Consider the following 26,139-nt stretch of genomic DNA (forward strand, 5'->3'; position numbering starts at 1 on the left):
CATGGAAATGGAGCAGGGCCATAAATGAATTACTTTTGAAACAGCTAACATTACTTCTTGTTGGAAGTGATTTAGTAGTTGACTAATAAGATGTTTTACATAATTCCACATGTATAACCTCTATCTGATTGCTTACTACCTCAGGGAAGGGGTAGAGGAGGGATAGAATTTGTAACTCAAAACTTTACATTAAAATGTTTATTATTATTATTATTATTATTAAATTAAAATTTTAAAAAATTAGCTCTCAAGCTAAAAAAAAGTGATTTTAGTATGGCCTAGAGTACATGTAAAAAGCCACTTTCAGAGTCAGGAAGACTCATGTTCTATCTCCAACTCATACTGGAAGTGTGACTGTGGACAAATCATCTGGTCTCCCAGTCCCACTGAACGTTAAATGAATGTTAAAGAGGCAACTCTTTAACATTAGAAGTTGGAGAGATAATGGTGCCTTCCTACATTGATATTAAAAGTCCCTTGCTAGGACCTCCCTAGCCACCATGAAATAACGGATTTGTAAAAAACCAAACCAACCATTTTTCTTTAGTCCTGCTCTATATCCTCAGCTCGCTACTGTGGAGATGCCTGGAGGAACTGGGCTCTCTATTCCTGTCGTCATGCACAAAATAAGAGACTCAGGATATAAGACCCAAATCTCCAGTGATAAGGAGTATGTATGGTCCTTCATAACTGCTCTCAATCCAGGAGAAGGAGGGCATGCTGAGTGAGCTCTCAGTAGATGACATCTATTCCTGTGGAAGAGAAGCTGAATATTTCTAGTGTTCATGTTCCCATAATCCCATTGAGCAAAGGAATGGCTGGCTGCTGCCTTCTCTAGTAATGTCTCATGCTTATGCTTTTCAGTTTAATGCAGAGAAAGTATTCAGAGCCTAATGCCTACATCGATAACCTGCCCAAAGGTCATCAGCAGGAGGAGCCTTATGATGAAGTCATTCTGGATGCAAATGAACCAACATTAGTAAGTTTTTGCTCTTGACAGGTGTGCAGAAAGAGGTGACCCTAATAGTAGGCAAATCCTGGGAGTAATTAAGCCCGGTTTTCTGGCACTGCTTGCTTTATGAGCACATGTACCATGCAGAATATACAAGGAACTTGAAGAGCAAGCTCTCAGCATAGAGATCAGTTATGGAGCTTGTCTCCAACAAAACCGTATCCACACTTCACTTATTACCCCTCCCTCTCTCTCAAATCACCCTGTACTCTGGGACAGAGACGGTCAAGTGCTTCCAACTCCACATATACAAATATTATCAAGGTGGGGAACATGTTAAAAATGTTATACTGTAGGGGGGCGGCTAGGTGGCGCAGTGGATAAAGCACCGGCCTTGGATTCAGGAGTACCTGAGTTCAAATCCGGCCTCAGACACTTGACACTTACTAGCTGTGTGACCCTGGGCAAGTCACTTAACCCCCATTGTCCAGAAAGAAAAAAAAATGTTATACTGTAAAGGGTACAAGTATTAACTTCTGATGTATTTTATTTCTCCCTCTATGTCCTGTAGAGGTGAGTGACTCACATTCACTACCTAAGGATTTGGAAAATATTGCTATAGAACACTTTGGCCAATAGAGCTATGGGATTTGGGGCACACTTAGCAGTCGAAAAAAGAAGGAACAGGATAATCGAGAAGTAGTGCCAGAGACTTCCTGGATGGTGAGAGAATGGTAGTGTAGGGCCACTTATGACAGCAGGAATGGAGATGTCTGGATAGCAAAGGATCTTTCGTAGGTTGCCAGCATGTAGTCAAACTGGTTCGCCAACTGTTTAGTGCTGGGTGTGAAATGTGTTTGGGTTATAGGCAGTTGTAACATTTAAACACCCAGTTTGTTCCTTGGATCTTAGAAAGCAGTTGGTTCTTGGATTCTGACAGCTTTCTTCTTGAAAAAGCAGTAGCTGGCCCTTTCAGGAACCAAGCCAGCAAGGAAACGTGGTTGGATCCTAGGGGATTGGCCTAAATGACTAGCTAGCCCATGTCTCCTGAATGCAGAATTGGAGATAGATCTCCAATCTCACTAACACTATGAGGCACAGATGCTTTCCTGTGGTTTTGAAAACACCAGGATTATAGTACAGCAGAGATTTCTAATTATATCATAAAGAAGATACATTTTTCTTTCTCCTGAAGTCTTAAAGTCTCTGAGCAAGGGAGGGATGAATTCCCACCCCACCCTTGGCAGCTGAATTTCTGTCCCCACTGGCAATACTTCAAATTTCAGGCCTGGGTTGGTAGGCTCAGGTAGTGCAGAATAATTGATTCCACTAGGAGCTTAGCAGATACATATGAAAACTATAGTTTTCCAAGTAGGAGGTGGCAAACGCTCTTTATGAAATTTTTCAGGCATCTGCTTTAGTGTCTCTTTCCTTCACAGGTGGAACAAATACAAGAAATGACCCCTCTGAAAGCAACCACATCTGAAGAATTAGATCGAGTGTACTTGGACCTCACACCCCTTATGTCCTTCCCACCTGACCCCAATAATGCCAAAAGCCAGCCTTCCCCTCCTTCCTCTCCACTTTTGGAAAAAGCCATTTTTAAGACAGAACTAGAAGACACCACTGAAAGCTCTTCAGGAGACAGGGAGACCGAAATCTGCGGAAAGTCTTTGGAGACGGCACAAGAGCAGGTACTGGCCAATTCCACATGCAAATAAACCATCTTGTTTTCTCCTCTTTTCCTATTCCCTCTCATTGTCTCAGTTACTTTTACTTTGTCCAAACACAGAAACAGCCTGAGAGGACTGAATCAGAAGAGCTGTCCCCAAGAGGCACTGGTGTCAAAATCCAAACCCAACAACAGAAAATCTCTTTCCCTCAGAGTGTCCCTGACTTTCCATTCACCACAGCAACAGGGACTCACCTGCAGCCAGTGGCTACCCCTAAAGAGAAATCTGAGAAGGCCAAAGGGATCATTGCAGGTGGGTTTCCTAGCCATGTGAACCTTCCAGCTCTGTAATTCAACAGCTGGGCTGTTTTCTCAATGACCTCCCAGTCATCAAATCCATTGGCTTTTCTCCTCTTTTTATCTTACTCTGCAGTATTTGACAGGATGGTGACCACCCCCTCCTTCCTGGAGTCTCACCTCTCTTGGCTGCTCTATTTAATATTTGACTCTTTTGATTTACCTCCTAAGCTCTCCAATTCTTACTTCTCACTTTCCTTCAAGGGCTCCAGATTCCTTCCCCTGTCCTCTAAGTGTAGGTACTCACTAAAATGCTGTCTCTGATCTTCTATCTTCCATCCCATCAAGTTCTCAGCTCTGGGGGTGGCTTCCAGCTTTCTTTTTCTAACTATGACTTTTCCAAAGAGGTTAAAATTTGCTGGTGAGAATGTGCTTTCTCTTCTATTGTAGCACCAGTAGAAATTAAACTTGGCAAGAATAGGACTGAGGCTGAAGTGAAGCGGTACACAGAGGAGAAGAAGAGGCTTGAGAAGGAGAAAGAAGATATCCGGACTCACCTTGCACAGCTTCGGAAAGAGAGGCGGGAACTGAAAGACACCATGGTGAAATGTACAGGTATGGCACTGGGTGGAGGCATGGGATAGTATGTGTATGTCAGGAAGTCTCAGCCAAAGTCGTGTCTTTCAGCTGTGTCTTCTTCCCAAAGAACTGACCAATCTTGAGATTAGCTCTTTATCTAACAGTGATCTATGCATGGACTTTCTGCCAAGTCATCTGAATCTGGTTCCCACATCAGAGACAGAAGACAGACCCTTGAGTGATGTATCTATAGCCCCTTTGCAAAACACTTCTAATGTCCTTGCCCTGGGAATCCCCTACAGCAGTGAGTTTCTTTGGGTTTCAAAGTCAAAATGAGAGAAAAGAACAAAAATGGACATTTTCTGTGGTTCATGCTCCTGCTGAACCTCCTCTGAGGAGAAACCCAGACCTCCTGTCTTCAGGGCTGGGAATTCAAACCTTTCTTCATAAGATGAAACGCACTGAAGAGAGCAGAGAGGGCCAGGGCCATGGGGTTGCTATAGATAGAACAAGAGCAAAATTTTGGGTTTTGTTTTGTTTTTGAAAAATTCTTGACCCTGTATGGGATAGAGAATTCAGTCATTTGTAAACCTTGTCCCCTTCATCTTCAGAACTGAAGTAACAAGGGCAACACTGTAGCTGGGCCTGCCTCTCTAATCTACTAAGTAACCTTCAGTGGACTTATTATATAAGGGCTTGCTACTATTTCCCTGGAGTTTGTTATTGTTGTTGTTATATAATTATATAATACATCATAATATTATTACTAAGCACATTAAACTACTTTAGCTGCAAAGCAAATAGTGTCTCTTGTCAGTCTATACGTTTTTTCTCCCAGAGAGACCCAGTGGTTAAACATTTATCAGCACTGGCCTTATTCTTTGTATCTCTCTGTGACATTGTGGGCAGAGAAAAGGTCTCTGACCCACACTGGCTCTGGGACCCTGGATAAGTCCCTTAAACTTTCACAAAGCCTTAGGTAACCCTCTAAGTGAAAGAGCAAAAATAATGGTCTAGGGGCAGCTAGGTGGCACAGTAGATAAATCACCTGCCCTGGATTCAGGAAGACCTGAGTTCAAATCCAGCCTCAAACACTTGACACTTACTAGCTGTGTGACCCTGGGCAAGTCACTTAACCCTCATTGCCCCATAAAAAAGAAAACAAAAACCCCAAAAACCCAAAATAATGGTCTAGAGGGAATTTCCATATCACGTATTACCTAAACCTGTCTGAGGTGTGTGTTTGTTTTTTAAAAACCCAAACATTCCATAGATTTAGAACTGAAAGATAAGTTATAGGTCATCTAGTCCAGTGGTGTCAAAGTTGAATAGAAATGGGAGGGAGAGGTACTCTGGGATTTTGAGAGCCCATATGTGACACCTCTAATTAGTCTGGTCAATTCCCCTTATTTTACAAATGAGGAAATTTAGGCCCAAGGAGGATAATAATAATTATAATGGCTAATATAGTATAGTACTTACTATGTGTGGGATGCTGTTTTAAGCACTTTTACAAATATTCTTTCATTTTATCATCACAACAACCCTGGGAGGTGCTTCATTTTATGGATGAGAAAACTGAGGCAAACAGAAGTTAAGTGATTACCCAGGGTCACACAACCAGTAAGTGTCTGAGGCTGGATTTGAACTCTTCCTGATTCCAGGTTTGGTGCTTTCTTTATCCATTGCACCTTGCCCAAGATCACATAGTAGTGGATTTGAGTCTAAGCCTTCCCACTTTAAGCCATCCTTAACCTCCATCATGATAACTGACTGGGGACAGAACCTGACATTTGAGGAAGTGGAAGAAAAGTGACTCTTGGTTTTGTCTTTGTATCTCTATGGTGGAGCACACGGTAGACACTTAAAATACATTCATTGAATTGAACTACTTCCTCTCCAAATAATGTCCCATTTCTCTTACCTGTGCAGTCAGATACAACATAGTTCTGATGGAAGCATAACCCCAAACTCTCCTTTTTCTATCCTTCTGCTTTATAGACAGGTGTGCCCTGGCCTCTCTGGAGCAGAGGTTAAAGGAGATGGAGGAGGAGTGTAGGGAAAAGGAAAACAGACGTGTGGACCTGGAACTGAGCATCATGGAGGTGAAAGAAAGCCTGAGGAAGGCAGAGGCAGGGCCTGTGACCCTAGGCACGGCAGTGGACACCACCCACCTGGAGAATACAAATCCCAAAGTACGTACCCTGTAGGCTGGTTGTTGCTGCTCTGAGCCAACAAAGAGACCCCTACTGAGAGATACATCTTGAGTCCAGGACCCCTTTCTGCATGGCTGTCTTGCCAGCAGCTCATTGGGACTGGAAAGGAGTTGAGTGGCATCACTGAACCCAGGCATGGCTTTCATTTTGTAATTTCAGGCCAAAGTTCCCAATTCAGCTCCTGCTGCAGATTCTTCTCCAGTCAACTCTGCTACAGCTTTAAAAAACAGACCTCTCTCTGTCATGGTAACGGGCAAAGGAACAGTGTTAAGGAAAGCTATGGTAAGCAGAATTGGGGGTTGTCAGTGGCGGGCATGATGGGTGTAATCCATTGTTCGTGGCATTTCTCTGGCTTTTGCTTTTCTTTCCCAAATCCTGTGCCTTCCCCCAGAGGGAGGATGGCTGAAGGTGACTGGCCCTACAGCTCCATTAAGACCAGGGCAGCAGGAGGGAAACCTATTTTCTGGTGTGGAGTCCATTGTTCTAAGTTTGTAGGTATTTTGTGCTCCTCCTTGTTCAGGAGCCCAAAATTAAAGGGCTTTGCTGCCCTTTATTTACCCTCACTGACTTGAGTACCAGGTCATGTTCCATTATGTGATGTGGCTTAAATTAAGAAGCCAAAAGGAATATAAATTCTATAACCAGCACCTAGTGAATTCAGCAGCAGCTTGGAGAGTTTTGCAAATTGCAGGGAAAGGACCTGGAAACTCCTGCTGAGCTTATTGGTTAAACAGATCACTGGGACCAAATCTTCATCCAGTCTCTTTCAAGATTAAAATTTTCACTGCCAACTGCTTTTCTCCTGAAATAGCATTACTTGATTTTCTCTACAGGCTAGAATGGGTGGGTAAGAAACTTAATGCATCTTTCTCTGCTTTGCTAAGAAATAAAACTTGCCTGAGGCTGCCTAGTGTACTTCTTAGAACAAAATCTAGCCCTTATTTCTGTTCCACAACTGTGCAAGAGGCTTTTTGGGAATCCACCCCATAGCACCTGTCACAGAAACATAGTCTATTTAAGTTGATCTGGTTTATCTTAGTTCTGGAGAGTTTTCACCATAACAATCCACATAATGTGAGAATGCAGTCCTTATACCAGCATTCTGGGTTAAGGCAATCTATTTCAAACTTGGACCTCACCTAGAAGCAGGGATGCAGATGTTTTAGTGGAATGTACAAGTGTTTTTGGTACATAAAATCCCATTTCTTTGATCTCATCTGTGTCTCTACACTCATGCCAACAGTATGGATTGCAACCCATGGCTCCCTTCTCTTTGTGGGCCTTTTATATGTGTCTTCCCAAAACTCTTCTATCCCATCCCGGGGAGGCCTTCCTTTAGATCTCTTGACATAATGTGAATATCAGTAGCACAGGCTATCTGTTGGGTATCCTTTTTCTCTCTACTTAAAAGGATGTGGGCTGGTTAAGTACATTTATTTTTTTGAATAGTCTCTTTGACGCCATTTATCCTGCAATAGATCCCTCATACTCCTCTCTCCCATTGCTCTTCTGGGTGATCCACAAATTTAAATTGTCCAGTATTCAACATCTCTCAGTTATCCCTGGCAGAATTACTGGTCTTAAGAAGATGCAGCTTTGTTTCAGGGAAAAGTTAAAGATCATTTAAAGCACCATTTTGACCCGTGAAACAAAAATTCTACTACAAAAAAAATTTAATTTTTTTTGGGGGGGTGGTGTGGGGGTTGTTTGTGTGTTCCAGGAATGGGAGAAGAAAGGAGCAAGTTAGGAAACTATCTTCCAATAAAAACTGACATGACTGATATGGACCTTGGATGACAATCCTCCAAGTTATGGTCTGACATAAAATAGAGAACACTGGGCATGGAGAGTCTCTTCAGAAGAAAAAAAAAGGATAAGGACAACAGTGAACAGAGGTCTTTGGCTAAGGATTCCTGCACCTCCCCAAGGCAGTGGGGGGAGAGGAAGGACGGACTCTCAGGTCTCTTTTCACCAACAAAGGAGTAACACAAAAGGAAAAGACACTTTCATAGTATTTTTAACCCATTTTTAAAAACAGGAATGCTATTGTTCATTTCTACATACAAATTTATCAATTGCATTATTGAAATTTAGTTCATAGTTCATAACAAGAGATTTTGGGGGGTTGTTTTTTTGGGGGGGAGAAAATGTGTAAAGAATCCAGGTACCTGAATAGTTCTCCCACTTGGAATTTTGGCTTTTGGTAACCAAGAAGACTTAAATTCATCTTCTTCATCATCGCTGCCATCATCATCTCTATTCAGTACTGGGCAAAAATGCTAGTTAAATTTTTCCTCCTTTGGGGGAGCCAGGCTCCAGCGTTTGTGGTGAGAATTCAGACCTTCAGGCTTTTCAGTTTGCGATTCCATGAATATAGAAATAACCTAGAAATTGTTTTAGATAAAAAAAACTCACTTGTGGATGGGGTGCTGTCCTTTCAGAGGGGAGAAAATGACTTTGTGGCTTTTATTCAGGTAAGTTATTAGTAACACTGATATATAAAGGACAAAAGAATGTTTATTTAACACAAGGACAAGATTCTATTGGGAGTTAACGTATTTTCCAAGTAACAGTGAGATCATCACCTTAAAGCCTGTGTCCAGAAGCCATTTTTGAAGAGATGCATATTTTGGTCATGAACTCTTCACAGATCCAAAAAGGTTCTTTATCCGTGTCTTAAAAAACAGTGCCCCAAAACTAGCTGAAGGATATTTCATTAACCATGTTCAATGGACAGATAAAAATTTCCTTGTCTCTTTATCAGGTTAGTTCTAATCTATGGATTAACTGGTTCAAACTGAGGGGATTTTTTCCTCCCTTAGTAGGCAGTGCCCTGGTTCCCTATAAGAAGAATACTGTGGAATTTGTTGAATGAAGATAGATTCTTATTTCACCCACCCCACCTTTAAAAACAAACAAATCCCAACTAACAGATGATGACTTTCCACTTGGTGGCCCTGTCTTTTTTCTTTAATAGAACAATAAATATTGGTGTGTATTTGTTGTTCCTTAAAAGAAAAGGTTTTCAGACATTTCATCTTCACCTCAACCTTCCCTCTCCCCACCCCAAACCAAACAACTTTGTAATGTTCATTGTCTTTCTAATCACAGGGCATTTATTTCCTTTGTCATAAACTTGTTCTTTATGTTTTAGATATTTTTTAAAAAATAAAGTATTAAGTATATTTTGGTTTTTTCTCATGTTTTATGGGGTAAGTTGGGTTGAGCAGGGCTTCATGACCAAAATCAAATTTATATTACACTGAGCAATAATTGCAGTCCTTCAAATAAAACAAGTTACTTTTAAGCTGAACTGTGTACACATAGAGTCCAATCATAAAAAAGTAACCGATTTTTTTTTTATGATTAAGCTATTCAAAAATAGATAACTATCATAAAGGATTTCTGGAGGGGAATACCCCATCTCCCTTCAAAAAACAAAACTTGTTAACCACATTCTCCTCATGATTACATTCTCAATAAACTGAAACTTAGGATCTGATTAATCAAAGTAAGTTCTATCACATCGAAGGTCCTTGGAGAAATAATTGTAAAAAACAGAATGATGGGGGCAGCTAGGTTGCGCAGTGGATAAAGGACCAGCCCTGGATTCAGGAGTACCTGAGTTCAAATCTGGCTTCAGACACTTGACACTTACTAGCTGTGTGATCCTAGACAAGTCACTTAACCCTCATTGCCCTGCAAACCCCCCAAAAAGCAAAACAGAATGATGTCAGTTATATCACATGTGATCACCTCCTGCATTTGTTTTAGCTTTTCACTAATGATTATTTGGTTGTGTTTTTTTAATTTCTGATTTTCAGCAATGTGAACTTTTTCCACCAATGAAAAACATGATTAATCCCTTTGTGCCCAAAGCTAATTATTTTATGAGGTTCTATGGTCAAAACAGTTTTTTAGAAACAATCATGTGACTTGAAATTTAGGAAAAGATTTCTCATTCTTTGTAGCAAACATGTTTAAAAACAGCACCTGATAAAACATTACAGAAACTCTACCTACTGATACTCTGCCTGTAACTGATAACTGGCACATTGTTGTCTGTCAAATACACTCTCTAGGACCAAAGATTAAGAGCTAAAAATAACCCCATCTAGTCCAGGCCTTCTTAACTTATTAGAGTTAAGTCTTGATGGGCCCGTGGATCCTCCAAGGGATCTGTGGGTAAATTGTGTGGAATCTATGAACTTAGAAGAGAATTAAGTCTAATTTTTTTCAAACCTCTAAATGAAATTTAGCATTTCCTTCAATTATTTAAAAACAGTATTCTGAGGAATCTATAAATTTCACTAGACTACTGGGGGTGGGGGTGGGGGCAGCATGGCACAAACAAAACTTAGGAAAGAAGTTAAGAACCCCTTACCTAGTCTAACACAAAGAGCAGAGCTGGCATTTGACCCATGACCCTCACTCCAAAGCCAGGGCTCTTTCTACCATAATGCAGTAACTACCAGTCATGATGGAAAACCAAAATACACTTTTAATACATATGCTTTCAGTCACACACACACACACACACACACCAAAGATCACATTCATAGAAGGTGACTTGCTATATTAGGTATATTTCTCTTTTTAAAGCTCCAGCATCACACTACACAGGGAAGACCTTCAGCCTGCTTAACTAGAGCACTAAGACAAAGAAGAGCTATAGCTGGTAAAGATGACAAGGACATAACCAAGTCCTCCAAGAGACAGATAGATGCATTTATAGAAAAGGATCATGGAGAGTTCCATGATCCAGGCAGAGACAATCTCTGAACCAAATCACTGATGCTAGTAGTATATGTGTTAGGGGATTTGCCATAATTTTTTTAAGGTTCATTAATGCTTTTTTTTTGGGGGGGGGAGCAATGGGGGTTAAGTGACTTGCCCAGGGTCACACAGCTAGTAAGTGTCAAGTGTCTGAGGCCGGATTTGAACTCAGGTCCTCCTGAATCCAGGGCCGGTGCTTTATCCACTGCGCCACCTAGCCGCCCCCTCATTAATGCTTTTAAAGTAGATTTATATTTTAAAACCTTAAGTGCACTCTTTACAGGGGTTCCAAATCTGGGGTATTGCTGTGCAGAGGCCTCTGCTGAGAAAGCAGATTGGACAGAATCCAAATTGGAGCATGGACCCAGCCAAGTTCACAAGGAAACTGAACATTTTCCAAGCCAATCACGTTTTGTTTGACCAAGTGCTGTTAAAGAATCAGCTAACTAGGCTTTCTTCTTAATATTTTAAAACCTGGTTGATCTCTTTTTAAAAGTAAAATGTGTCATGTTCACAAACTTTAAAAATTTGAGGCTTCCTTTGCTCCTCTCCCACTCTAAAATAACAAAAATGACAAGCAAAAGGGAAGAGAAGAAAGACTGAAGAAGTCTAAACAGTAATAACATTAATCAGGCCTATAGTAAACTAACAAGTACAATCTATCTGAGGGAATACAGCCTAACTGCATAGATTTCCAGCTGAATGAAACCCAACAATGTTCCATTTTCCCTCTGATCTAGACCTGCTACTTTGTCCTCCCTAAGTTTCTTCCTCATGTTTAAAAAAACCAAATGTCAAGTAGTGAAACTCTATTAGGGTGGCTTTAGAGTTTCCATTTGTTAAGTCTCACTTGGCACTGAAATCCATACTGAAGAATACTATAAGTATAACTACACATTACAGATTATTTACCTTACATCCACATACCTTGAATAGGTTGTCCCAACTCAAAGTGGACACAATGCTGCATGTGAAAAATTCCCAAAATTTAAAGTCCTAAAATTCAGGTGCTGCTATTATTCCATATAAGCATATGTAACTAACATCATGCTGGACAGTTCCCTGTGCAGTCAGTGTTTCAGTAAGCATTTCTGACTTCCACACCAAACACCAACATAAGTAAACAAGTTGGCCCATCAGTGCTGCTGTCCCTTGAAAAGAAAGGGTCCCTTTAGTTATATCCATGGAGAAAAGATTAAATGTGCTTTGGGAAGTTGACATTTGGATGAAAATAAATACTGACTTGTATTTTCATGTGTTGATTACATTTTTAAAAGATAACCAATAATTAATGAATTCATTTGCTGCTAGCAGTGTTGCTAAGTAGCACTGTTTCTGAATTGGGTCCCACCACTCAACCTGGTGGGTTTTTGGTAGTCATACACACTATTGGCTGAAAGTGGATGATCACATAGAACTGCCATCTGGTACGATGCTGATTCAGCTGCCTGGGTGCAAATGCCGTGACTGGTACCGTTGCTGCCAGTTTGAGGAGTACTGATGTAAGCCATGTGGCCTGGGGGAATCACCTCTCAAGATTCCTGGGGAAGGGATAAGAGTATAGAAGTAAATAAAGGAAACTGTCTTTAGATCTATCCTGGTAAACTGAAAGATACCTGGTCTTCTTCTCTCCCTAAAATGGTGATCAGAATCTCTCAGGGCCTTCTCCAGGACATCATCCCAAAAAGTACCAGAGAGAAGACCCTAACTTACATTTCTCTGCCTCTCTCTTGGCCAACTGATGCATATATGAGGATCTGACTAAAATGACCCAGTTTGGTTTTTATTAGATTTTTTTTAAATTGGGAAATCTCCCAGAATAGATAGATCCAAGCTTTCATTGTCCTCCAGGCTTCATTCCAACTGGCAAATGGGGAAGAGGAAAAAAAAAGACTTGAGGAATTAGAAAGATGAACAACCACCTGAAATCAAGGCAGTAGGGGATCCCACGTGGTGGTGAACTCAAAAGCTTATTAGATGATTTTTCCAGTCTATTTCTTGACTGGAAAAATTAGAAAACAAACAAAAAAAAGAACTTGACCATAAAGAGCGACTATGGTGGCAGAGAATATCAAGACAAACTCAGAAGAAAATAACAATGTGAAAACCCCTACAAAGCCTCAAAGAAAAATGCTAACTGGACCCAAGCCCCCAAAAAATTCCTATAAGAGTTAAAGAAAGTGATTGGTGGTAGAAGAAAAATTAGGAAAAGAAATGAAAGTGATGCAAGAGGGGCAGCTAGGTGGCGCAGTGGATAGAGCACTGGCCCTGGAGTCAGGAGTACCTGAGTTCAGATCTGGCCTCAGACACTTAACACTTACTAGCTGTGTGACCCTGGGCGAGTCACTTAACCCCAATTGCCTCACTTAAAAAAAAAAAAGTGATGCAAGAAAATTATGAGAAGAGAGTTAATTTTTTTTTTTAAAAGGCACCAAAAATTTCTGAAGAAAATAAGACCTTACAAAACAGAACTGGCCTAATGGTAAAAGAGGCACACAAAATCTCTGAAGAAAAGAATTGGCTAAATGGAAAAAGAGGTATATAGGCTCATTGAAGAAAATGTTTCCTTAAAAATTAGAATTGAATGTGTAGAAGCTAATGATTCCATGAGACATCAAGAAACAAACAAAAGAAAAAATATAAGAGAATAAGAAATTGCTCATCAGGAAAATGACTGAACTAGAAAACAGATCAAGGAGAGTGTGAGAAAATAATTATTAATAATTAATTTCTTTGGGAACTCAGAGATCTTTTTTCCTTAGTTTTCCCTCCCCTGCCACTGAAAGAAGCTCTCCTTGAAAGATTTTATCAAATCTCATCTAGGTCAAATACTAACCCAGATCCTAAGCTCACAAAAGCAGTTTGGGGTGGAGATAGACCCTTTTGTCTGAATATCCCCAGGATTTACTGATAAGATTAAACCTCTGAGATGAATAGACTGCCCTGATCAGTTTGAGTGTGTGTGTGTTGGGGGGAGGGGGGCATTCCATTCTCTGTCATCTTTGGACTTCATTTTAAATATAGCCTACCTCCAATCATGCCACCCAATGGATTTGAGGGATGCTAACCAATTAGCTTCGATTAATGTATAATGACCCACCTTTACAAAAAAGGATAAAAACCCTTGGAAAATGCCACACAGGGCTTCTTGGTGGCTTTTCTCCTACTCTGCTAACTGCCATACTGAAACTCTCTGTGTTTCCTCTACCACACAGTCTGGGACCATGAGAAGTTAGGGAGACATGTGGTCAATCCCTTATTGGCATAATATTGATAAATTGATATAAGCTTATCCAAAACTTGTATCTATTGTAATTATTTTCAATATTATAAGAGATAATTTAAGAATTACTAGACTACCTAAAAGCCATGATCAAAAAAAGATCACCTTTTGAAAGAGATCCCCAAATGAAAACTCTCAGGAATATTATAATCAAATTCCAGTACTCCCATGTCAATAAGAAAATACTCCAAACAGCCATAAAAAACAAACAAACAGAAAACAACAACAATGAAAAAACACAATTCAAATACAAAGCCAGAGTCAGGATCACACACAATTCAGCAGCTTTCACATTAAAGGAGCAAAGGGCTTGGAATATATTTCTTTCTTTTTTTCCAGTGGGTGTAATCTTTTTTTTTCGTTGTCAACATTTGTTTTTATAAGATTTCTAGTTTCAAATTTTTCTCCCAGAATATATTTCTGAAGACAAAGAAGTCAGGATTACAGCCAAGAATAACCTCCCTAGCAAAATTGTATAATCCTTCAGTGTGAGAAAAAAAAAAGGATACTTAATGAAATAGAAAACTTTTGAGCATTCTTGATGAAAAGACTAGAGCTGAATAGCTCAAAAGCAGCATTAAAAGGTAAAGAGAAAAGAGAAAACATAAGACTCAATAAGGTTAAACTGTTTACATTCTTATATGGGAAGGTGATACATGTGATTCCTAAGAACTTTATCATTAGGGCACTTGGAAGCAGTCTACATAGAGGGCATGGGTGCGAGTCGATTATGTTGGGATGATCTAAAAAAAAGGAAAAAGAGTGAGAAAGAGGGATGCACAGGGGGAAGGGAGAAGTAGAATGGGGGAAATTATCTTACACAAAAGAGGCATGCAAGGAAACTTCACTTTAATCAGAATTGGTTTAAAGAGGGAAGAATACACACACGGTTAAGTATAGAAATCTATCTTACACAGAGGGAAGGGAACGAGGGCAGGTTAAGGGAGGCAGTAGTCAGAAGCAAAACACTTTTGAGGACAGACAGGATAAGAAGAGAGAGAAGGATAAAGAAGAAAGTTGAATGGAGGGAAATGCATGGTAATCATAACTGTGAATGTGATGAACTCATCTATAAAAGAAACAGATAATATGGATGCTGATTGAACCATACTATTTCTTTTGGTTTTGGTGCTGTTGTTTTTCTATTTTGAGGTTTTTCCTTACTGCTCTGATTCTTCTCTTATAGCATGACTGATGTAGAAATATGTTTAAATATTGTTATGTATATGTATATATGTGTGTGTGTGTGTGTGTGTGTATATATATATATATATATATATATTCTTTTGGGGGGGGGCAGGGCAATGAGGGTTAAGTGACTTGCCCAGGGTCACACAGCTAGTGTCAAGTGTCTGAGGCCTGATTTGAACTCAGGTCCTCCTGAATCCAGGGCTGGTGCTTTATCCACTGCACCACCTAGCTGCCCCTATATATATATTTATAACCTATATCAGATTACCTGCTGTCTGGGGGAGGGAGGAAGAAAAATTTGAAATTGGAAATCTTATGTAAACAAATGCTGAAAGCTATCATTACATGTAACTGGAAAATAATAAAATACTTTTATTTAAAAAAAAAAAACGAGAGAGAAACAGATACCAGAATGGATTAGAAACCAGAATCCAACAATATGTTGTTTATAAGAGATACACTTAGTACAGAAAAACAGATCCACAGAATTAAAATAAGGATGTGGAGAAGAATCTATTATGCTTCAGCTGAAAAAAAAAAAGCAGGTGTAGCAATCATGATTTCAGACAAAGCCAAAATAGAATTAATTAAAAGAGATAAGCAGAGAATCTACCATAGATGATGAAATAATATTTTTTTAAAATTTACAGTAAGTTTCTCTGATAAAGGCCTCTTTTCTCAAATATGAAAAGAAATAATTAAATTTATAAAAATAAAAGCCATTTCCCAATTGATAAATTGTCAAGGGATATGAACAGTTTTCAGAACAAATCTACAGTCGTGAAAAAAAATAATGCTCTAAATCACTATTGATTAGGGAAAAGAAAATTAAAACAATGCTGGGGTACCACCTCATAGCTATCAGAAATCACAAATGCCAGAAAGAAGAAGGGAATATGGGTAACAGTAATGAACTGTTGGTGGAGTTGTGAACTGGTCTAACCATTCTTGAGAACGATTTGGAACTATGCCTAACGGGCTATAAAACTATTTATACCCTTTTATGCAGCAATACTACTACTGTCTGTACCCCAAAAGAGATAAAAGGAAAAGTACCTATATATACATATTTATAACAACTCTTTGTGGTGGCAAAGAATTTGAAGCTGAAGGGATGTTTATCTGTTGGGGGATGCCTAAACAAGTTGTGGCACCTGATTGTAATAGAGAACTATTGTGCTACAAGAAATGGCAAGGGTGATTATTTCAGAAAAACCATGGGAAGACCTATATGAACTTATGCAAAGTGAAATAAGCAGAACTAGGAGATCATTGTACACAGTAACAGCAATATAAATATCAACTGTGAAAGACTTAGCTACTCTGATCAACACAATGATCCAAGACAATTAGAAAGGACTCATGATATATTCTTTTTTTTTCGTTTGGTTTTGCAGGGCAATGAGGGTTAAGTGACTTGCCCAGGGTCACACAGCTAGTAAGTGTCAAGTGTCTGGATTTGAACTCAGGTCCTCCTGAATCCAGGGCTGGTACTTTAATCCATTGTGCCACCTAACTGCTCCCTATGATATATTCAATACTATCTACCTCCAGAGGAAAAACTGATGAAATCTGAGTGCAAATTGAAGTATAGTTTTTTCACTTTATTTTTCTTGCTTTTTTTTTTTTAGATAGGACTAATTGGAAATATGTTTTGCAAGATTTCACATGTATAATTGGTATATTGCTTGCCTTCTCAGAGGGTAGAAGAGGGGCAGGAAGGAGGGCAAGAATTTGGAACTCAAAATTTCTTTTAAAAGGCATAGATTGTTGATTGATTAAGCCATCATGACCTCTTAAATGAGGATCTTAGGAGCCAATAGCTCCAAGACTTGGAGAACTCAGCAAAATCAGATCTGGGGAAATCCATGTCTTTCTTCCTCCTACCAATTCTTTTCTATCCAAAGTAACTGAGTAGCTATTGTCTCACTTACTGTTCTCACAGTGGGGGCCTTCCCAACCTCTGCACTCACACCGGTAGCTCCCATTCTGAAGAATACACGTCCCGTCGTTCATGCATGGGCTTGGTTTGCAGAGGTTTACTGGCTGCTTGGCTTCTAGAATGGAGAAATTGTTGACCTAGAAAAGGCTCGGTCAAGCCCAGGGTCTTCACTTAGATTGACCAGGGTGGGTCTAAAGCAAAATGACCAAACCTTCTATCACACTGAAAACCATAAGTCTGGTAGAGTAGATGGCCACAAACCTTTCTTTCCCTCTGTACCGTCAGGCTAGAGATAGGCTGGGACAATGAGAATAGACAATGCTACATCTCAGCACTAACACAGTATTTGTACATATAACACCCTTAGAATGCTGTAGCTGGAAGAGACCCCAGGACCCAGGCGTTCTTAACCTGGGACCCACAAATGTTTTTTTTTAAATGTTGTGTATTTTATTTCATGCATTTAAAAACTGGCTTCACTGTTCAGTCAAAGAAGTCATGATTCAACAATGTTTAAGAACCCCCAATCTAGTCCATCTTGTCATTTTAGAAATGAGGCAGTTTAGGGTCCAGAGAGATGAGTGACAGAGCCAGGAGGAGGACCTAGGTCTTATTCTCTTTCCACCATGCTCGTTAACATCATGTCTAGTAAATATCCCTCAGTTGTTTGAAATATATTTTGTGCTTCCTGCTAAAAAACAAAAACAAAAAACCTTTGTAGATTTGGAACCAGATGGCCCAGGCTGAAATCCCAGTGATGGGATTTAACCTTTTGGAGTCTGTTTTCTCATCCACAAAATGAGGGGGCTGTATTGATCTCTCAGATCCCTTATGCCTCCCAATCTATGACCCACATGCCTTTTGACAGGAAAAAAGCAGGTCACTGACAAGAGAACTACAATCCTCCCTTCCCCCAATCAGGCTATCCTAGGTCTAGCACAGTGAAAACTTTAACAAGCAATCACAGCTCACCTTCACATAGCCTTTCAATGAATAAGTCTTGGTAATTCTCTAGGTCTTCATAAGAAGCCACATTTATCAAGAAGTCAGGAGAGCCTGCAAGTCTTAGTAGTGTCTCCTTCAGGATGGGTCCCACACCTATGACCAGGACAGAGATACCATTGCTTCGAAGCTTCTGAGCAGGCACAACTGCATCTTCAGTTCCAGTGCCTTCGGTAATCACAACCACTGCCTTGCTCACACCAGGCCGGGCTCCCTTCTGGACAGTCATCACCTCATCATAGACATGCAAGAGAGCACTGCCAGTGGAGCCTGCTCCACCCACATAAGGGGCCTGGTCGATGGCCTGCATGAGGCTGGAGCTAGTAGGGTGGGTGTCTAAAGCAAATGCAGTCTGGACCCTGCTGCCATAGATGACCAGGCCTATCTGGGTCACATCCCGGTTGATGTTGAATTGGAGGGAGCTCCCTTTCACAAAGCTCTGGACCTTCATGAAGTTTGCTTGTCCCACTGTGGCTGATGCATCCAACAGGAAAACCAGGTCCAGAGACTGAGACTGGCAGCCTAAAGGAATGCAAGCATGCCAAGTCTTTAATGAAACAGCATCTACAGGAAGGAAGGAAGGAAGGAAGGAGGGAGGGAGGGAGGGAGGGAGGGAAGGAAGGAAGGAAGGAAGGAAGGAAGGAAGGAAGAGCATCTAGCCCAGGAATTATTAACTTGGGACATTTAAAAACATGAGTCTAAGAAGAGATCCATAAATTTCATTAAACTGCGAATGGGGTTCATGACTCAAGAGAGGTTAAGAACCCCTGTTATATTACTTTCTTTTTTTTGTTTGTTTTTTTGGTTTTTTTTTTTTGCGGGGCAATGGGGGTTAAGTGACTTGCCCAGGGTCACACAGCTAGTAAGTGTTAAGTGTCTGAAGCCGGATTTGAACCCAGGTACTCCTGACTCCAGGGCCGGTGCTCTATCCACTGTGCCACCTAGCTGCCTGCGCCGCGCCCCCCCCCCCCCCCCCCGTTATATTACAACCTGAAAAACCCAACCTCTCATCACACAGGACTAACCATGGCTGGAGATGACTTGGGAGTATCACCTGTGCTTCTGGTGCTTTTAGCTTCTGCCAGAGGGATGGCTGCCAGTCAGTGAGAGTTCATCAATGGAAGCAATCTCCCCATTTGTTTATTTCTCTACCTTCTTGGTCAGAGCCAGGTAGGAAGACCCTCGGTTCTCCAGGGTGAATCACATTTAGGCAGTGATCAGTCAATCAATAAACATTTATTAAGAGTCCACTTTGTCTGGGAGCAGCTAGGTGGCACAGTGGATAAAGCACCAGTCCTGGATTCAGGAGGACCTGAGTTCAAATCTGGCCTCAGGCATTTGACACTTACTAGCTGTGTGACCCTGGGCAAGTCACTTAACCCTCACTGCCCCCCCCCCCCCAAAAGAGTCCACTTTGTGCCAGGCATTATCCTAAGTGCTGGGTTAAAAACCCTCCTTTTAACATCAATAAGTTAGAACACATTTGTGAGATAGTGACCAGGATGGTGAGAAGACTCCAAGCCATTGGTTAAGGAATTAGTTATGTTTTGTCTAGTAGTGACACAACTTAGCATGTGATAAACCAATATTCTTTTTATCTGTTGGTAAGTAAACATCTTACCTGGCCTCTGGAGACTACAGATTTTTTTCTGGAGTTCAGGTATTTTGTTGAAAAGGTCCTGAGGGTTGGTGTAGGTTATCACCTGCTTAGGGTTGCCAGTGATTTCTTCCAGCTCCGCTCTCAGAAACTCGCTACCTACCCCAATGAGGAAGAGTTTCCGATCACGAGCATATCTTACTGGTCCTGCCACCAGGTCTTGGGACCTTGAGTCAGTAAGCAGGACCACCACCCGGCGTGGCTGGAGATCATGGGTCTCTCTAGAAGAAGGTATGTCCCCAAAGCCATGATCAGCAACATACTCCAGAGCCCTGCCCGTCAATGTGGCTCCTCCAGTGAAACGCATCCTGTCCAGGCTCTTCATGAAGCTGGACACATCCTGGTGTTCTCCCATTTGGATTGGGATCTCCACCTCTTCACTGTACTGGGCCACTGCCACATCTACTGGAGATTCCATGCTTACCACAGCCTGGACAAACCTCTTGAGAAATGCCTTGGCCTGGAGGAATCCCTCCAGGGTTGTACCAGATGAGCTATCCAGCAAGAAGAGGAGATTGACACTGCATTCCAAGCTCAACTTTGGTGCTAAAAGGAGAGAAAGCATCGTCATCATCAATGCATCACCACCACCACCACCACCACCACCACCACCATCATTTGTCGATCAGTCAATAGGCAGGACCATGGCACACAAATGGGAGATAGTGTTATGTCTGAGGAACAAAAAAGTAGGAAAGATAATAGGCTAATAAGATTGGATCACAGTGTGTGTGTGGAGACCAGTAAAGTGTAAGAAGACTAAAGAAATAAAGGGAAAAGGTTGTAAAAAGTTTTAAATGCCAGAAGATTTTATATTTGATCATGGAGGTAGAAGGGATCCACTGGAGTTTACTGAGCACATGGGTGAGCGACATGGTCAGATCTATACTTCAAAGAAATCACCCGGGTGGAGGATGGGTTGGAGTAGGGAAGAGATTTGAGAAGAGAGGCCAATAGTTCAGGAGATGATGAAGGCTTGAGCAAGAGGGGAGGCAGTATGAGTGGAGAGAAAAGGACATAGGCAATGTGGAAGGAAGAAGTAAGGAATTGAGAATGACAGTGATGCTGCAAACCAGGGTGAATGGGAAGTTGGTGGTGCCTTCAATAATAAGGGGATCCCCGGGGCAGCTAGGTGGTGCAGTGGATAAAGCACCGGCCCTGAATTCAGGAGTACCCGAGTTCAAATCTGGCCTCAGACACTTGACACTTACTAGCCGTGTGACCCTGGGCAAGTCACTTAACCCCCATTGCCCCTCAAAAAAAAAATAATAAGGGAATCCCAAAGGCAGGAGGACATGGAAGAAAGATACTACATTTTGCTCTGGACATGTAAGATTTTTGAGAGGTCTACATCACAGCTAGTCTGAAATATTTAACAGGCAGTTGGTGAGGTGGAATTAGAAGAACAATTAGGGTTGGATAGACAAGTCCCGGAAATCATCTGTATAAAGATGATTGAACCTATAGGAGCTGATTAGGTCACCAAGTTAGATCGTATAGAAATAAAAGATAGCCCATAGTTAAGTGGGTAGGACATGTGGATCCAGCTAAGGAGACTAAGAAGGGGGTGGTAACACAAGGTTAGGAATCAGAATCATGAAAGGGTATCCGGAAGAGTGTGATCAACAGTGTCAAATGCTGTAGGAAAAGTCAAGAAGGATTAGGATGGGGAAAAAGCCATTAGCTTTGGCAATCAAGAGCTCATTAAAAACTCTGGAGGAGCCCTTTCAAATAAAAAAGAAACACTACATTGGTTTGTGGTTATAAAGCACTCAACATCCATTTTATTTTTTTAAAATTTTGTTTTTTAGTAAGGCAATTGGGGTTAAGTGACTTGCCCAGGGTCACACAGCTATCAACATCCATTTTTAAAGCAAAATAGGCCTGGGAGTGGACAAGGGACACATAAGCATCCCCATTTTACAGATGAAGAAAAAAATTGAGGCCTGAAGAGATTAAACAGCTGACAGCCTGTTGGTTGGTCTCCCTCCCTCATGTTTTTCCTCACTCTACTCCATCCTCCACCAAGCAGCCCAAAGGAGCTTCCTAAAGTGTAGATCTGACTCTGAGGGTGTCACCCCCTATTCTGTAAAGTCCAGTGGTCCCACACTACTTCTAAAGTTCCTGCATAACCTAGTCCCTTCCTAACTTTCCAGTCTTCTCACAGTTGACTCCCCTCCACATACTTGAAGATCCAGTGACATTGGCTTCCTTGCTGGTCGTCACATACAACCCTCCAGCTTCTGACTCTGCCTCCCAGGACTGTGGCCCCTGCCTTGAATCATCTCCCTCCTCACCTCTTCTTCCTGGCTTCCTTCAAGTCTTGGCCGAAATCCCTCCTTCTGTAAGAAGCCTTTCCCAGTCTCCTCAGTGCCAGTGCCCTTGGTGTGAGATCACCTCCACTTTATCCTGTAGATCTTTGCATTTTGTCTCCCCCATTAGAACCAGAGTTCCGTGAAGGCAGAGGTTTTTTTTATAAGATGCCTCTTCTTACATCCCCAGCACTCAGCCTGGTGCCCGTCACATTGCAGGTGCTTAACAAGTGCTTGCTGATTTGGTTGAGCTAACACTCAAATGCATCACAACTTCCTCCAAGTGTGGCCCTCTTCTCCCTGTACTATACATAGCCTCACCCCTGTAGGCCTGCAGACTGCACACACACACACTGAAAGCATACTGACCACAGAGGTTACTTCTACAGAAGGGAGGAGAAGGACATCACAGTTGGGAGCCCAGGCTCACGTGGATGCCACCTGCAGCCGGGGGCCCCAAAGGCATGTATTGCTTCTGACCAGCAACAGTTATTTCCATTTTGAAATGTCTCAATGTAGGTGAATGGCATCATCATGCCCTCTATCGCAGCTCCCTGGCATGCATTTATTCACAAGAACTGCGAAGCACAGGGCATTCCAGAGAAGGCACCTATGAAGAGGCCAGAAAACTAAGCAAAACCAAAGAGAGTGGTCTGGTCGGGCTTTACATGGCTCTCCAAAAAGCTGCTGCTTCCAACACATTTGTTATAGATCAGTAGAGACTGATGGGTAAGAGAACAGAAACTTACCACAGTTGTCCTCCCCTCCAAATCCAATGGGACAGAGACAATGGTACCTGTCTAATCCCTCTAGGATACACGTTCCTCCATAATGGCAGGGCTGGGAATCACAAGGATCTATCAGGCAGAGTTTGCAGAAAGAGATGTGCATTAACCAAAGACCAAACTAGTCAGAGGCAAAGTGATGGTGTGACGTGGGGCTGAAAGTCAGGTCTCAGCTCTGAAGGCAGGACCACTAGTGTTTTGCTGCACCAATCAAAAGCAGGCACTCTAAGTGCCCCCAGTTGGGGCACTTAGGGATTGTGTGGTATAGTGGAAAGAATAAGCAAATCTGAGTTCAAAACCCACCTCTGACCTTACTACCTGTGTGGCTGAGGACAAATTACTTGACCTCTCTGGATCTTAGTTTCTCCATCTACACATAGCTTTTTTAATCTGTTCAATGGAAATATTTTCCCAGGTCAATGACTGGCTCTAATGTTTAAAACAAGGAAGAACAATTAGCTAATTAACCATAGAGAATCAGCTAATTAATGAATCATGCCTATCTATAGTTCTGTTGCTGAATAATAATTTGTCAGAATAAGTAAGGCCCTATGCATCTTAATTATAGCATGGGAGAGTGTTGATTGAACCAGGAGCCTACTGTGAAATTTATTCCTGGGGAAATTCAAACATGTTTTTGTTGGTTTGTAGGAACTACTGGCTTTAAATGAAGCTAGCTCTTTCCACTTAAAACAGAATGCAATTAGTTTTGGACAAGAAAATCATTATTCTCCTTTGCTGCTGGGCTACAAATCAGCATTTGGTTTTGAGCCTTGACAGAGATAAAGAGCTCAATGTTACAAGGTATGTAATGTCACATTTAATATCCCCACAATTTGTTCCCAGGCTATTGGTTGGAAGGGTCATCAACTTTTAAATGCAATCTTTCTGAAGGGATACAAATAGGGACTAGGCCTGTGACTTCATTGATAGAGGGAAGCCCTTCACTAATTGCCAGGCAGTATCTTCTCTGCAATGTACAGTCTTGGAGAGATGCCTAGACCATTTAGAGTTTAAGTGATTTGTTAAAGGTCATGCATCCGGAATGTGTCAGGGATGAGCCTTGAACTCAGGTAGTCCTGGCTTTCATGCCAGCTCCTTCCCTGCCATACTTCTTCTCAAGCATTCCAAAAGGCCTTCAGATTAGAGGTATGGTGTCAATGGCAAGCTAAGGTATGGTTCCAATGACACGGAACCATAGACTCTGTGAAAGCAGACTCTATTCTGAAGAATTCAGTTCCAGATAAGAACTAGGCAATCAACTCCTCAGAGTAGGGGCCTGGGTCACTGGGTAATCCTGGAGAAAAAAATAGACGCACTTACAACATCCAAGCACTGCCCGCCCTGAGCTGTTTTCAAGAGCTGCTTTATCAGCGTGCCCAAGTTTGCTCCTGGGACACAGAAACACTCAGAAAATCATACCTGGACATACTGTTCTGTAGCATGTGGCTGGGTGCGTTATGAAAACTTTCTTCCAGCTAAAAAAGAAGAAAAAGTATAGGAGTTGATTCAATTCAGCAACCGTTAAGTACCTGCCATGTGCCAGGGACTGTGCTAGGCCCTAAGGATTTAAAGGCAAAAATGCAAAATAGTTGGTAATGTCCAGGAGCTCACATCTGCAGAAGGATAAAATAATTTGATGAGAGAGAGAGAGAACTAACAACTTGGCTGGCAGGAGGAGGAAAGGCTTCTAGTGATAAGGAGAAAGCACCTCAGACAAAGGAAGCAGCCTGGACAAGAGCATAGAGACCACAGATGGGCTAGTGAGTTTGGGAGCTAGTAAGTAATAATACAGTTTGCCTGAAAAAAAGATCATGTGAAGATGAATAATATGATCATCAAAGAGTCTTGGTTTTATCCTGCAGAATACCAGGAGTCACTGAAGGCTTCTGAGTTAGTGGGACAGTCCACCTGAGTTTTAGAAATATTTATTTAGCAGCTACGTGAAGCCTGAATTGGAGAAGGGGGAGGCCAGTGAGGAGGCAATTGCAATAGGTCATGAAGATGTGGATGAAGGTTAAGATTATTAGAGAGGTGGTGAGGATGCGGGAGGTAGAATGGACAAATTCCGGAAGCTGTTTAGATATCGGGGGTGTGAGGAAGGGGGAAGAATCAAGAATAACTCCAAGGTTATGAACCTGAGTTACTTGGGAAGATGGTGGTACCTCTCCAACAAATAAGGTTGAAAATAGGGAAAAGAAGGGGGAGATAAAGGGTTCTGTTCTGGACATGCTGAGTCGGAGATGTTGGATATCCATGTGGAAATGCCCAGTCGGATAAAAATAATTGATAATTGAATCTGACTGGGGTGGGGAGCAATATAGAATTGATAATTGAATCTATGGGGAGAAGAAAGAGTGAGATAGAGCAAAAGAGGAAGAGAGTAGCAGAGGTTTCCATGACAAAGCCTTAGGAAGGCTCATTGTCAGTAGATGAGAGATGGATGATGATCCAGCGAAGAGGACTAAGAAGGAATGGTCACACGAGTAGAATCAGAGCAATATTATGGGAAGCCAACAGAAAATTACTTCTTGGAGCTAAGCACAACGGCACATACCTGTAATCCCTACTGCTGGGGAGTCTGAAGCTGGAGGGCTATTTGAGTTTGGGAGTTCTGGGTGGCAGGGGGCTAAGCCAACTGGGTTTCTGAACTAAGTCTGGCACCAATATGATGTGCCCCTCAGATGGAAGAGGGAAGAGAAGGGGGAAGGAAAGGATCTGACCATCACAGTATAGGTAAAGGAGAGGTTTGGTAGTGATAAGAAAAGAAGGGAGATACTAGTGTATGATATGATTATGGATTTGAGTCAGATTAAACTCTGAGGATGGGGTTTGGAAGGTACCCAGCCCTGCCCCAGTATAGTTTGTTTAGAAGTTTATTGCTTGTCAAATTCTCACTGTCTCCTTCAAGTTTTATTGCCAATTAACAGTATTTTTACTTCTGCTCAGTCTCCGCACTTGTCAGCTACATATTAATTTTGTCTGCAATCCATCATGTGTCAGAACCCCAGTCAGTGGGTCAGGGAGTTAGCCCACCAATTCAATACTCGGGACTCAAGAAGAAAGGATGGGGCTCGGCACAGGATGCAGCCATTGAGTTGAGACCAGATGTTAAGTGACATTGTCTCTTTTTCTCAGAGCAGAATCCCCTTGACCCTAGGGTCCCAACAATGTGTTATTCTTTTATTCTTTATTCTATTTCTTTGACTTCCCAACATAACCGAAGATAAATTTTAACCCTGTCATCCTTAACAATGCTGAAGCACCTGAGTGACTCTTCCTGTTATTCAGGTTGAATATCTTTAGAGACAGGGGCCTGGAGAGGGGAGTCAGTGGGAACTGTGAGATCTGAAACATCTGACTATCACTCCCCTGTTTCCTCTTCCTTTGGTTTGACCTTGTTCCCCCTCCCCTTTTCCCCCTTGTTCCTGGAACATGTATGCATGTCTCCATACATTGATCATGAGCTGAACAC

General features: G+C 41.6%; 2 protein-coding genes across 5 annotated transcripts in view; one reads left to right on the top strand and one right to left on the bottom strand.

The window, feature by feature from the left end:
* Positions 1-8,844, top strand: part of AFAP1L2 (actin filament associated protein 1 like 2) — a 143,392-nt gene extending 134,548 nt beyond the window's left edge. For all 4 annotated transcript variants that reach the window (XM_043984691.1, XM_043984692.1, XM_043984693.1 and 1 more), the window contains 7 exons: positions 865-979; positions 2,392-2,646; positions 2,745-2,937; positions 3,372-3,536; positions 5,502-5,695; positions 5,876-5,998; positions 7,437-8,844. In XM_043984691.1, coding sequence (XP_043840626.1) covers positions 865-979; positions 2,392-2,646; positions 2,745-2,937; positions 3,372-3,536; positions 5,502-5,695; positions 5,876-5,998; positions 7,437-7,463 — 1,072 coding nt within the window. In that variant the 3' untranslated portion in view covers positions 7,464-8,844. The remainder of the gene's footprint in view (positions 1-864; positions 980-2,391; positions 2,647-2,744; positions 2,938-3,371; positions 3,537-5,501; positions 5,696-5,875; positions 5,999-7,436) is intronic.
* Positions 8,845-11,932: 3,088 nt separating this feature from the next.
* VWA2 (von Willebrand factor A domain containing 2) overlaps positions 11,933-26,139 on the bottom strand; it is a 41,033-nt gene continuing 26,826 nt past the window's right edge. The window contains exons 8-13 of the mRNA XM_043989222.1: positions 24,087-24,142; positions 22,629-22,736; positions 19,532-20,113; positions 17,881-18,432; positions 16,901-17,023; positions 11,933-12,033 (exon numbers count right to left, since the gene is read on the bottom strand). Coding sequence (XP_043845157.1) covers positions 11,933-12,033; positions 16,901-17,023; positions 17,881-18,432; positions 19,532-20,113; positions 22,629-22,736; positions 24,087-24,142 — 1,522 coding nt within the window. The remainder of the gene's footprint in view (positions 12,034-16,900; positions 17,024-17,880; positions 18,433-19,531; positions 20,114-22,628; positions 22,737-24,086; positions 24,143-26,139) is intronic.

This window comes from Dromiciops gliroides, chromosome 2 (genome assembly GCF_019393635.1).
Source record: "Dromiciops gliroides isolate mDroGli1 chromosome 2, mDroGli1.pri, whole genome shotgun sequence".
Taxonomy (NCBI): domain Eukaryota; kingdom Metazoa; phylum Chordata; class Mammalia; order Microbiotheria; family Microbiotheriidae; genus Dromiciops; species Dromiciops gliroides.